Source organism: Rattus norvegicus, chromosome 1 (assembly GCF_036323735.1).
Source record: "Rattus norvegicus strain BN/NHsdMcwi chromosome 1, GRCr8, whole genome shotgun sequence".
Classification (NCBI taxonomy): domain Eukaryota; kingdom Metazoa; phylum Chordata; class Mammalia; order Rodentia; family Muridae; genus Rattus; species Rattus norvegicus.
This window is the reverse complement of record NC_086019.1, coordinates 92,548,240-92,561,297: the sequence shown is the minus strand read 5'-3', so window position 1 is coordinate 92,561,297 and position 13,058 is coordinate 92,548,240. Positions and strand designations below refer to the sequence as shown.

The following is a 13,058-nucleotide window of genomic DNA, read 5'->3' as shown; positions in this document are numbered from 1 at the left end:
GAGGCTGTGGGCAGAACCAGTCAAGACCTGTAAGCACTGAAATGGGGACAAATCTGGCAAAGGGTTGCCAGTCTCTTTAAACCACCATCACTGTGGAACGGTGGGGATAGTTTCCTTTCTGTTGCTGTGACACAGTGCACTTGCCAGAAGCTACTTTGGGGGAAGAAATCACAATTCATCCATGAGGGAAGCCAGGCTTGAGGCAGAAACCATGAGGAATACTGCTTGCTAGTTGGCTCACTGGGTCAGTCTTAAGCTCTCATACAGACCAGGTCCCTGTGCCTAGGGATGGTGCTACCCACAGTGGACCAGGCCCCTCATACATCATTCAACAGCCAGCACAATCCTTCACAGACAGGGCCACAGGTCAACCTGGCCTAGACAGTTCTCAGATGACTTTAAGCTGTGTCAAGTCAACAATTAGGGCTAGCCAGGGCAATCAGCATGAGCAATACTGGGCACAATGAACAGGTTAGTCCTCAAATGGTAACACCAGCTTGCCAGTAACCTCAATTCATTCTCCCTATCCCAACTCCTACATGTGGATCCCCTGGTATACCAGGAGTAACTTTTGAAGATTCTAGCCTCTGATGAACAAAACTAAATGCTTGTTGCTAACCTTAAAATCCCTCATCATGTGGGGGTGTCTTGCCCTGCAGTGGCTTTGAGGTCTTGATTTATCTGCATTTGAGATCTGATTGGCTTATGTGTAGAGGAGCCCTGATTCTTTTTTTTTAAATTTATTTAATACTTAAAGGAGCCCTGATTCTTACCTAAAGTTCTGATTGGCCCAGAAGTTCCTTTGGACCGAGGGATCTGGTTTTTCCACTACTCTGTTCCTTCCTGGTGGTGAGGACAACTATATCAACTCTGGGTGCCTTTTCCCCTCTCTGTGTCAATTGTGATTGGGCAGTCCTGACTGATATTCTGTTGGCTGTCTTTTTTTTTTTTTAGGAGTATTTTTTATTTATTTATTTATTTTTTTGATTCTTTTTTTCGGAGCTGGGGATCGAACCCAGGGCCTTGCGCTTCCTAGGCAAGCGCTCTACCACTGAGCTAAATCCCCAACCCCCTGTTGGCTGTCTTAATGTACAGAACTGCTGAGCCCCAGTTGGGAAGGAATCAAGTCCATGACTGGACCTGCATAGAATGGGCTTACAGTCTCTTAACTAGTTGCAACAGACATTTAAAATTCCATGCTATTAAAATTCAAAACATCAAATTTCCATTAGGGGCACAGTACTGCAATATAATATGGCTTAAGTATACATTATATAAAAAAGACACTTGACTCTTGGATGGGCCATTGAACTTTTTTTTTCTTTTCTTTTTTTTCAGAGTTGGGGGCCGAACCCAGTGCCTTGCACTCTACCACTGAGCTAAATCCCCAACACCGCCATTGAACTTTTATAGTTTCTTGCAGTTGGAATTGTTTTGTCAAAAGTCAGGAATGTGGAATTAGATATCTTCCATAAGTATACACACACACACACACACATATGTATGTATGTATGTGTATATATTGTATATATTACATATGTATAAGTAATTATGTATTAGAGAGAGACAGAGACAGAGAGACAGAAAGAGACACAGAGGAGGTGTCCACAATGCTTAGAGACATTGAATCCCCTGGAACTGGCGTTACAGACGGTTGTGAGTCACCTTATGTGGGAGCTGAATCTGGATCCTCTGGAAAAGCAGTATGTGCTCTTAACCACTTTTATATAATTCAGATTTTTTTCTAAAGGTGGGAATAAATCTAGGGTATAAAGACCATACATTAAAGATAACCGTCTCAGGTTGGAGAGATGGCTCAGCGGTTAAGAGCACCTGACTACTCTTCCAGAGGTCCTGAGTTCGATTCCCAGCAACCACATGGTGGCTCACAACCATCTGTAAAGAGATCCGATGCCCTCTTCTGGTGTGTCGGAAGATAGCAACAGTATTATATACTTATATATAATAAATGGATAAATCTTTTTTAAAAAAAGATAACTGTCTCCTAATTCACAACAAAGACCTTGAAGGCAAAGGACCAGTGTTACTTTAAGCCCTGGAGTTCCCCAGTTCTCAAAGAGCATCCCTCCACCTTTTGATGGATCTGAGCTGGCTCCTCTCCCCTTCCACGAAGCTGTTGGAACATCAGGAGAGAACACTTATTTAATGTATTGGTCACTCTGAAGTGGTCTGTGCAGAGTCCCTCAAGGCACCCAGATTTCTTAGGCTTTTCAATTGAGTGGGGCAGAGGGCAGCTCACTGAGACGCACCTGGCAGGTTAGTCCAACGCCCAAGGATGACCCAGGCATTGTTGGATTCACGTCCCATTTTGTTGGGATAATCTTTTTGTACACTGTGTATCCCTGTCCTTCCTTGCCTGTCTAAGGCATCCTCTGATTGGTTTAATAAAGATCTGATGGGTAATAGCTAGGCAGGAGAGGATAGGCGGGCAGAGGTAGGAATTCTGGGAAAGAATCAGGTCCAAACCAGACATGGAGAAAGTCAGACATAGAGAGCCACATGACAAATGTGGGCCAGTATAAAAGGGGTTAATTAAGTTCTATGAGCTAGTTAGAATCAAACAAACACAAGCTATAAGCCCTAAGCATTCATAAATAATAAAAGGTCTCTGTGCCATTACTGGGAGCTGATGGGTGGAGACAGAAGAAGATACTATTTCTACTTGCAACCCGTTAAATTGGTCAAAGGCTAGTGAAGCTCTCTGCCAGCGTTTTCGCTACACACCACCCATGGGAAGCTGCTGTCTTAAACAAAGCTAGAGAGAGAGAACTGTCAGGCCACCTCCCAGCTCTACACATTCAACAGAACAGGAGGGGCTCCTATCCCAATATGGCAGGTGCTGGCTGGATATTATCACAAAAGTATCCCGTTAGGCACGGAAGCAAAGACGCTTGAATAAGATACAAAGTTGCGTCTGGTAGACGCTCCAGCTGTTTATTGTGCTAGTTCTATCAGGTTGCTGTGGCCTCTTCCCCTTGGGGACAGAGATCTAGCCCCACATTTTCAGCTCTCTTTCTTTCTTTCTTTCTTTCTTTTTTTTTCTTTTCCGTAGCTGGGGACCGAACCCAGGGCCTTGAGGTTGCTAGGTAAGCGCTCTACCACTGAGCTAAATCCCCAACCCCCATTTTCAGCTCTCGATGCTCTGGATGAAGGGGGTGGCTTGTTTGTTCTTTCTATTAGTAACAGAATAACTGAAGACTCTTTTGGCCTTGTCATAAAGTCTGTACCAAATTACAGTTGAATGAAGTTACATCCAGAAGCCTCCAAAAGTGTATGGGGAGTCAGTAAATTATAGACGATTAAGGGGACAGAGGCCTGGACCTTTCTTAGTTGGTGGACTCAGCCTCAAAAGTCTATAACGACTAAGACTATAATGACTAGTGAGGAGGCCACTGCACCCTCTTAGAACTAGCACAGTAGACAGCTTCGGAGAACAGGAGTCTGTGGTGACTTAGCTAAGGACAGAGGAGGCTTGGGGATTCCCACAACCCACTATTCACCGTCCCTTCCCTGTAACAGTGGGGGATGGAGGGACAGGATGAGGATGGAGCAGTGCGTAGCAAGACAGGATGGGGGAGGAGAGGATGATGACACCCGGTTGTGAGGTGCACACTCAGAAGCCTTGCGACTGACACAGAGTTCTAACTACTCTTTAACGAAAAGAACTAATCCTGCCGTGTCTCATTATGAGAGTACTCGGGAAGTCCTCGAGGTGTTCCTATGGCCATTACAGTGCACTCTGGCTGACCACCTAACTCGGTTTCCTATATGTCCCAGCACGACCAGTTCCACAGACTTCACAGTGACTTACTTTGTGAATTCAATGCTCAAGTGAGTTTGCCCCGAGAGGCAGAAAATGCAAGTAAAAGTAACACGGAGATAGAGTGTACCTAGGAAGAGGATGGATCCTCCCCCCCCCCCCAACCCCTGAAAGCCACCATATTGCTGACACTGCAGAAAGGGATGATGGGACTCCAGATGGAGCCTACTGGGGGTTCTTCGAAAGAAAGAGCACCATCTCCCCCACTTAAAACAGCAGTGTTTTGTGTGGCAGGAGGCACTCAAGGAAATCCAAACCACAGTTTCAAAAGCTTGATCGCCTGACTGGTCACTTTATAGTTCTCCCACGGTGACAGGAGAGTGTCCCCAAGTTCAAGACAGGAGCTGCTAATGGATGGATGTGAGCACACATACCGTGCCCACAGAGGTCCGAAGAGGGCATCAGATCCCCCAGAACTGGACCTACAGGTATCTGTGACCCACCTGACAATGAGTGCTGGGCATTGAACCCCAGTTATTTTCAAGGGCAGCAAGTGCTGTTAACTGCTGAGCCATCTCTCTAAGCCCTCTCCTTTGAGCCTCTAATTTTCCTTTCGTTCCTCGGGACATTCTCTCTGCTTCTATAGACCAACAAACATCTATATAACAGGAGGGCAGAGGGGGCCGAACTACTCATAAGCAACAGCAAGGCTCACAGGACAGGTTACCACGTTGAGATCAGCCCCAGGTGTGAACTGCTGTGGTCACGTCACGCATGTGGGCCAAAGTAATCGCTTTGTGGGATAAACATTGTTCCTCTCAAGAAATGACAGTGATACCATCTTCTCCAGAGCCCCTCTGGAACCAGAGCTGAAATGGCGTTTATTCAAACCATACCCTAAGCATGGGTAACAGCTCTCTCTGGCTGTGCACAGCTACTTTGTTTCCTGCTCCTAAAAGCTCACAAAGGTCTTGTCATTACCTGAGATTCAAGTTTACTTTTTCTACCCAAGGCAGCTACGTTGAGTCAATCTTCCGATGCTTAACCCCCTCCCCCCATCCCTTTGGTTGGCTTATTTAGATGATGGTGAAGCCCAGTCCGCCACACTGAAAAAGGGACGGTTCAGGGCCTAACACCAAGGGTTCAGCTCCTTTTGGATTGGTAGTTCAAAACCTTCAACTCGAAGCCTCGGGGGACTCACCTTGGCGAAGCCTATCTCTCCATACATCAGGGACACGGTGTAGTCGTAGGCATGCACGGTGACCAAGCGCACGTAGGAGACTTTGTTGGAGCTCCGGTGCTTGTTCTTGGCTTCTACTTTAAAGGCCAGCAAGGAGTCCTTGGTGCTGCGAAGCTCAGTCAAGACGTAGGTACAGGTGCCCATCATGTCATAGCGACGGCCATCGAAGGTGGTGTAGTGGGGATCACCCTGGGCGCGGCAGACAGCTCTGGGCTCTGGCACACACCTGGCCTTCCCACTCTCCATCTGGCAGCGCTGCCCAGGTGGACACTGAACGCCTTGGCAGGAAGCCTCTGTTGGGGCGAGCCGAGCTGGGGAGGGAAGAGAGTTGGAGTTAGAAATGCTCCTGAGGTCAGACACCTGGGGCCTCCTCCAATGTGGACTGTGCTTGGTTGGCTCACGACTACGCCCCCTTCTACAGGCTTGGAAACTGAGGTTTGCAGGCTCATGGAGAGAGCTCCTCTCCCAGGGTTTCTGATCCACAGTTTAGCACAGCTTGACCCTGAGGAATGGCAAGTCATGAAGAAGGACCAGGAGCGACTGCTGAAACATTAAACCATTTATAGTTCGATGTCCCCCCTTCCTTATCTTCCCACCAGGCTAGAAGTTGCCAGAGGATAGGAGAGGAAGATGGAGTCTTTAGTAAAATGGAGACCACTGTCATAGAGGGAACCTTAGTAGAAGTCCTAGCGCAAGTGCCCAACCCTGGGCCATTGGACAGATTATTTTCAGTGCTCTGGCTTCGGTGTCCTGTGATACGGGTCTGACAGTAACAGTTTCTCTGTAGGAATTCGAGGGCGACATTGGTGTTTTAACAACTTAAAGCATAGGCATGGGAACTATAGCTTGAGCTCTCATGGGGAGAGTGTCCCTGAGCTCGCTGATCCCCAGGGGCTTGGATTCAACAGTTTAACAAGCTTGGCCCAGAGAATTGGCAGGTAGTGAAGAGGAAGGAGGACCAGCTGCTCATCCTTCTCTATCCCTCGTCCCACCTGACTGAAATAGCCCAAGGGTAGGAAATGGAAGAACAGGACAGGGGCAGTGGGGGTAGAGTCCTTGCTGTGTAAGCAGGAAGACCAGCTTCCAGCCTTGTAAGAGCTGGCCATGGTCGCAAGTGTGTTCTGTTAGCTCAGTGTGTCTGGACTGAGCGATGGCAGGCAGATCCCAGGGGCTTGGCTGCTCAGCAAAGTTTCGCTGACTGAAAGCTAGACATCAGGATCTCAAAGACAGACAAGGCAGAAAGGGGTCAGAGGAGGATCCCTGACGTTGACCTCTGGCCTCCACACATGCATGCTGGGCTGTGCATACTTGCGTACACACATGAGTGTTTGGGTGTTCATACCTTCGCACGCCTGCCTGGGTCTGCATACCTGCATAGATACAGATACACACATGCAGAACACATATACATGCGCAAATTTTTTTTTTGAAGGAAGGCCCAGAGACACAGAAAAATGGAAAAATCATGGTGTAGAGCACCTCAGCCTCTAGCCAAGACACCAAGATGGGACACTGTGTAAATTATAAATGCTCTTGCCTAAATGTTCTAATTCACCAGGGAGGAAGCTTCGTCATAGAGATTGGAGAAGGGTGTTGTCAGGTTTCAATAAGCTAAAATGGAAGGAGGTTTGTAACTGAACCCCAGGGTCCAGTATTACTTGATATAATTAATTGTCCACCCATTCCCATTCCCCTAGTCATTTCTAAAGCATTCCTTGAAGTGGGCTGCCCCTTTTTGCCAGGATAAGGAACCCCTGTGTCTTGGGTCCCAGTTTGAAGAAGACCATCTGGGAAGAGACAGCCCTTCCTGGTTGCCCTCCAGTCCTCAAGAACTCTCTGACAGGCCCCTCTCCCACCACAGCTCACCCTGCACCGCCCTGATCTCTTGCCACAAGCTAATCCCCAGGCCTTATCTCTACACGAGAGTCTCTGAAACTGAAGCCCAGAGAGGTGGAGTGACAGGCTGAAGGCCACCCAGGCACAACTGGAGTTAACCCCAGGCCCTGTGGCTCTGGCTCTGTATCCTCACAACATGTGGGGAGCTTCTGAATGGGCTGAGCCTGAGGTTGCACACAGAGCCCAGGTTCTGTTCCTTAACTATGTCAAAGCAGGTGAAGCTCCCAGGGAGGCCGGACTGCAGAGACGCCCCATCCCCGGGTCCTCACTGTTACTGTCTCTGTCTCTGGATCTCCTGGCTTTGCGCATCAGCGGGCCTACGTGAGGAGTGGAGAGTAGCCGTCAGCAGCGAGTATAACTATTAGTTCTTTAAGCATCAAAACCTCAACTGGCCCCTTCCATCCCGGCTCCTTGGGTCTCTCCAAGACCCTTTCTACAACCTCACCACAAACAAACACACAATGGCTGATGCTTGAACAGTGGACAATCCTTGGGACTGTGCTCTGCTCCGTAAGCCCTGGGGCACTGTGGTTGGTGAAAGTTTTTGAATCTTGTTCCTGGTTGGAAACAGGAGAGAATTAAAGAAGTCTGCCAGGGATGCTAGAATTGAGAAGTGCACAGGGCAGCTGATCCTGGGAGCTGGAGAAGAATGAACAGGAAAGGCAGGGAGAAGGAAGTCAAGGAAGGTATGGGAGGTGGGCACAAAGCCCTGTGTCCAGGGCCTCAACAGGGCACAGCAGTATCAGTTCTTCCAAGCTGGGCTTAGCACTTAATGTCTACTCTGAGATGGTGTGGTCAGAATGGCCTACCATTGTATGCCAAAGCAGCCATCTTATCCTTGACACTGATGGGGCTGAATCCCCACCTCAGCAGGACCTTCTGTAAGGTATTGTCTGCCTGGCTGAGGAGAGAGACAGAGGCGGTGCTGTCTGACAGACTGGAGATGAAGGGGCAGAGACAGGCCTTGCTGTTCCCAGACTGGGAATTCTGCAGGAAGGCCGTGAGGAATTCTTCCCCATCAGTGTTCCTGGGGTCCACTGTGGCCTCCCAGGTCAACCCTGAAGAAAACGCAGTTGTTCATCTAGTCCTCCCCATTACAAACCCAACCCTTGGCCTTCCTGAGAACCTTCTGGAATAATTCTCCCTAGGCTCCTATTCCCTTCCTAATGTATGCAGCACCCACCTACAAGCCCTTCTGGTCTTGGCTGCCCCAAAGCCTGAGCACCATGCACACGGTTTTTGAACTCAAATACTGCCGGGCCCGATGAAGGATAGAATGTTGCGAGATAGTCCAGGAGGTGACTGTGGGCGCTTGGAGCACTGTCCTCACCTCGAGTAAGTGGCCACCATTCGCTTTTGATGTCTGCACTTATGGTTTAGTAACTCAGTAGCTCTGGTTGCCCTGGAACTCACTCTGTAGAACAGACTGGCCTTGAACTCACGGAGATCCACCTCCCTCTGCCTCCCGAGTGCTGGGATAAAAAGGCGTGCCCTACCGTGCCTGGCTGTGGTAATTTATTTTTGATGTTACATCTACTTTTCTGATGAAACTGGTTGGTCTTATATGAAGTTTTTTATGAAACCTCAGACCCTAACCCCCCTTTTAAAGTCCCGTGGGAGCACGCATGCACGCTGACGGGACTCAGTTGCTAGTACGATGATTCCTGTTTTAATAGATCTTGGCGGTTTCTACAAGAGGATGGAGGGAAGTTGAGGATTATAGAAGTATAGACAAAAATCCCCTAAAAATCGAAGCAGGTAGACTTTCAACACCTCAAACATGGAGTGGGGGGCTCCCACCTCATTGTTCTGTGAGTTCTCGCTTCCATTGCAGCTAGCCTGAGAGGTACTGGGACATGATTTATGGAAGGTTTACAAATGAAAGATGCTGACCCAGGCAGGCCAGTTTCCTTGGTCCCACGTTCCAGCACGTGGATGAGGTTGAATCTGACTTACCCCACAGGAGACTTGCTCCAGCCCATAGTGCCCACCAGCTCCATGGAGGTCCCATATCTGCAGCAGGGAGAGATGGAGGTTCATATAAGGCTGTCCTACTGTCCTGCTGGAGACTGTCATGGAGATCACAGAAGAGGACAGTTCGGGCACAATGGCTACTTGGACTCAAGGAAGACTAGGGCGGGGATGGGGTTGGGTCAATAGGACCAGGTCGTGGGGAGCTGTCTGCCTAGTATATCGGGGAGTGAGTTGGAGGTTCAGAATCCAGGGACATGGGTGGGAGGACTGGATATTCAGCTGCCCTGAGGGTAAACAGAGGAGGTCTAGAAAGAAAGGTAAGAGAGGAGATTATCTATCCCACTCCCGTAGAGAACCCCATCTCTTCTCACCTGCAGGTCCCGGAGCTACAGGCTCAGACTGTGGACTGCGTTATATAGTGCAGCTTCTTGTTCCCTCAGGCCATGTCGTTGGCCACCTGCCAGGCAGATGATGCCAGCTTCCTGGAGGAGGCTGCTGAGATCAGGCCAGAGGGAATGGTGAGTCCCAAAGTCTTGAGAAGGGTAGAGGATAAGTCTACAGTCTGTGTTCTGAGATGGGTGTGAGATCAGCTGGTGGCTGCACCCCAGGAGCCACAGAAAACTTTGGTCTTGAAAGAGGGCTGGGGTCTTTAGAGGGACAGCTGGGGAGCAGTGTGGCATTGGGCCGGTAGTGGGGATTGAAGGGTGATGTCTCATTGGTTATGTTTGTTGGCTTCCTGGCCACATTCCGATCTTTAGTCCTTACTTATAACAATATTTAAAGGTCCATATCCGGGTTCTGGCTCCTCGGAGTCCTCCTGGGCTGATCCCTGGTCCGAAGCCACGCACGTCTTGCTTCTAAATACCAGTGAGTATAGTTGTTAAGGGATGTGTAGTCTGAGGCCCTGGCCTGCGTTCTTGTGTAGGGCGTGATGTTTCCATCTCAAAGGATTATTTGGTTTGGTATTTGAGATAGCCCCCTAACCCGTCTCTCTCCATGAAGAAGGGACTGGCTAATTTTGGGGTGAATCTATGCCTTCCGCTCACCTAACCGAGAATTTTCTTGAGATACGATATGGGATATCAGGGTGCAGACGAAGTAGCAGTGGGAGTTTGTGCTTTCTGGGATGTAGTCAGCGTCTCCCAAAAGGGCCGGCACAAACCATGGTATTGTTGGTTGAATCTGAAACATCTCCCCAGGCTATTGTATTTTAACACGTGGCTGCAGTGAGCAGCACAGTTCTGTGAAGTTGTAGAATATGAGGTTTGGGGCATGAGGCCTCCTAAACAGAAGCAAGCTACTAGGGCCAAGCCTCCAAGGTTACACAAGCCTCTGTTTCTGTCCTGCTCTGATTCTTTGCTTGCTTGAGGTGACCTTACCAATGCTCCTGCTTTGGATGGGGTCGCTCCAGCCATGATGCCCTGTGCACACCCATGGTAGACTGTACTCTCTCAAACCGTGAGCCAAAAGAATTTCTTCTTCTCTCATTACTTCTGTCAGGTATCACAATGATGGATGTTATAGATACAGAAAATCAGTCCAGAGAAGAGGACGTTTTAGTACAACTAAACCTGCCCATGTGGTTCTTGTGCTTGTGGAAGGGTTTGGGTGTGGTATCTGAGCTTATAGGGCTAATGTAATGGAGACATTTGAAGGCCAAAATGCCTTAGAAATGTGGACAACAGAGACTGTATTCATGAGGCTATTGGGAATTGGGCTGAAGACGATTTATGCTACATTCTGGCAAAGACCCTTTCTACATTGCTGCCCATGAAAAAATTGAGTTGAGGCTGAATCTCAAAGTAATGGAATGATTTGTTTGGTAAAGGAATCGTCGCCAGCTGCTTCTAGTCAGGTATAGAGCGAGAGCAGACAGAGAAAGTGGGGCAGGGAAGTGGGAATAATGTGTAGTTTGGGAACCCAAGAGCATTTAAAACTGCAGACAAGGGGAGTAGAACAGATACAATTATTTAAACAGATACTCTTCCCACCGAAGTTTCCAGGGTATGACATGCGTGGAAAGGATCTCCTTTAAAAAGAGAAATGTGAGGGGCTAGGGATTTAGCTCAGTGGTAGAGCGCTTACCTAGGAAGCGCAAGGCCCTGGGTTCGGTCCCCAGCTCCGAAAAAAAGAACCAAAAAAAAAAAAAAAAAAAAAAAGAGAAATGTGCAGCCGAAGGGGTGTCTTGTTGGAAAAGTGACCCCACAGGGAAGCGTTTCTCTGTGCAGAGGCACAGGAACTAATAGGCCACAGTAACCCTGGTCCAAATGACTTTAGCGCACCGTGCGTTGGCAGCGGGACCTTGGCATCATGCACATGGTGCTGGCTCAGCGGGCATGCATGAAGACTGCACCAGTGATGCGGTCACTGAGGCTTGCACCAAGGTCTCAGAAGAAAGGTTCTAGCAGGCTCTGTGTAGCAGAGACAGAGTCCATGTGGGGTGGTTCTCATAAGTCGATGCCTGAGGCAGTGAAATTGAACCCCAAGTTGCAATGGACACCTTAGGATGGTGATGGTGATGCTAGGAGCATTGCATACTTGTCAAGGAGCGCTTCCAGCACTGACTGGAGCCAGATGGAGTCAAGGTCATGTGTGCTGCAAATGGCACGGCCACCGGGGTAAGTATGACCAAGCCCATAAGAACCTGGGTGCTGCCAGTGCTCTAAACCCTGGGCTGTAGCTACCGTGTTTAATATTTGTCCTGTCGGTTTTGGGTATGTCTTCCCTCCAGTCCTTCCTCATTACCGTTTTTCATAGGTTGAGAATATTTACTTGATACCATTGGGGGATGGAAGAATGTAACATTTTGTTACTTAAGGGTTCATAGTTAGCAGTGCCTTGAATTCCAGAGGAGATTGTTGGACTTTTGACTAATACTGCAACCGTTGAACCTTTGGGGACTCTTGGATTATGTATTTTTGGCGTTTTGCATTATCAGATGTCCATGCCTCTATTGGGACCAGTGGTGGAAGGTTATAGTATGAAGCTGAAGCACTCCCCAGCTGACGTGTTTAAACACCTCTGTGTAAGGAACTTTTCACTGCCGTGGCCAAAGTATCTGAATTAAACAACCTAAGGAGGAGAAGTGAAGTGAAGATTTATTTTCACTCACAGTAGTGGTGATTTTAGTCTACGATCACCTGGGTCCATGCTTTTCATCCAGTGGCAAGTCAATAACATCATGGCGATGGGACATTGTATCAGAAAAGATAGATAGGCAGGTAGGCAGGTAGGTAGATAAGTAGGTAGGTAGGTGAGTAGGTAGGTAGGTGTTAGGTAGGTAGATAAATAGCTACTGGATAGATGATAAATGATAGATAGCTACCAGATAGATGATAGATTGATAGATCAATAAATGGATGGATGGATAGATAGATAGATCGATAGATAGACAGACTGACCATGGGGTATACCCCACTTTCTTCAATCAGGCCCTACCTCTTACTCTCTACAACCTACCAAAAATTCCATAAAATTATAAGTGCACTGATGGATTAATCCACCGATGATGTTAATACCCACACAATTCAACTGGGGAAACTGAAGCTGGAAAGACAGATGTGAAGTATCTTGTAGCTTTGCCCCCAACAGGCTACCATGCTCTTTGAGTCCTGTATGGGAAACTACAGTTAAGGTCTTTCTGTTGCGTTGGAGCTAAGGAGGCAGGGACCTTCCTCAGCTGCTGCCCGTGCACCGGAAGGAAGGCTCTGCATCCTCAAAGGAGTCTGGCTTAATTGTAACATCTTCTGTTTTGTGGTTTAGACCCTCTCTTTAGGGCCTTTGAAGAGGCTCGTGGGAGGAAAAGCCCTAAAATGGAGATCCAATCTGCTATGATTTGTGATGGGTCAGGACCACTTTATCCCCATAATTATTCTACCCACCTCATAAATATGCACAACACCACTTATATAAATATCGAATTTCTTGTGGTTACCTCCCTGTAACCATCTAACTCAGACAGCAATGTGAGTATTTCAGGGCCAAACTTTCTGTGACAGTCTCAGGCTGAGTGTGTACTCTCTGCTCTGGCTTGTTCTGCAATTCTGTTTTCTTTCAAGGACCTTGCTTTGTGAGTTGCAGTCTTTGAGTAGGGTCTTCTCAGGCACGAGCGGGGGCAGGGTTGACTTACATTCCTCTTTTTTGTTACAGAGAATCACCTAGCATTTA

At 48.1% G+C, this 13,058-nt stretch overlaps 1 protein-coding gene across 1 annotated transcript in view; it reads right to left on the bottom strand.

The window, feature by feature from the left end:
- Nucleotides 1–8,935, bottom strand: part of Fcgbpl1 (Fc fragment of IgG binding protein-like 1) — a 38,015-nt gene extending 29,080 nt beyond the window's left edge. Inside the window, exons 1-2 of the mRNA NM_001164656.1 lie at nt 8,874–8,935; nt 4,983–5,332 (exon numbers count right to left, since the gene is read on the bottom strand). Coding sequence (NP_001158128.1) covers nt 4,983–5,332; nt 8,874–8,928 — 405 coding nt within the window. The 5' untranslated portion in view covers nt 8,929–8,935. The remainder of the gene's footprint in view (nt 1–4,982; nt 5,333–8,873) is intronic.
- Between the last annotated feature and the right edge of the window lie 4,123 nt (nt 8,936–13,058).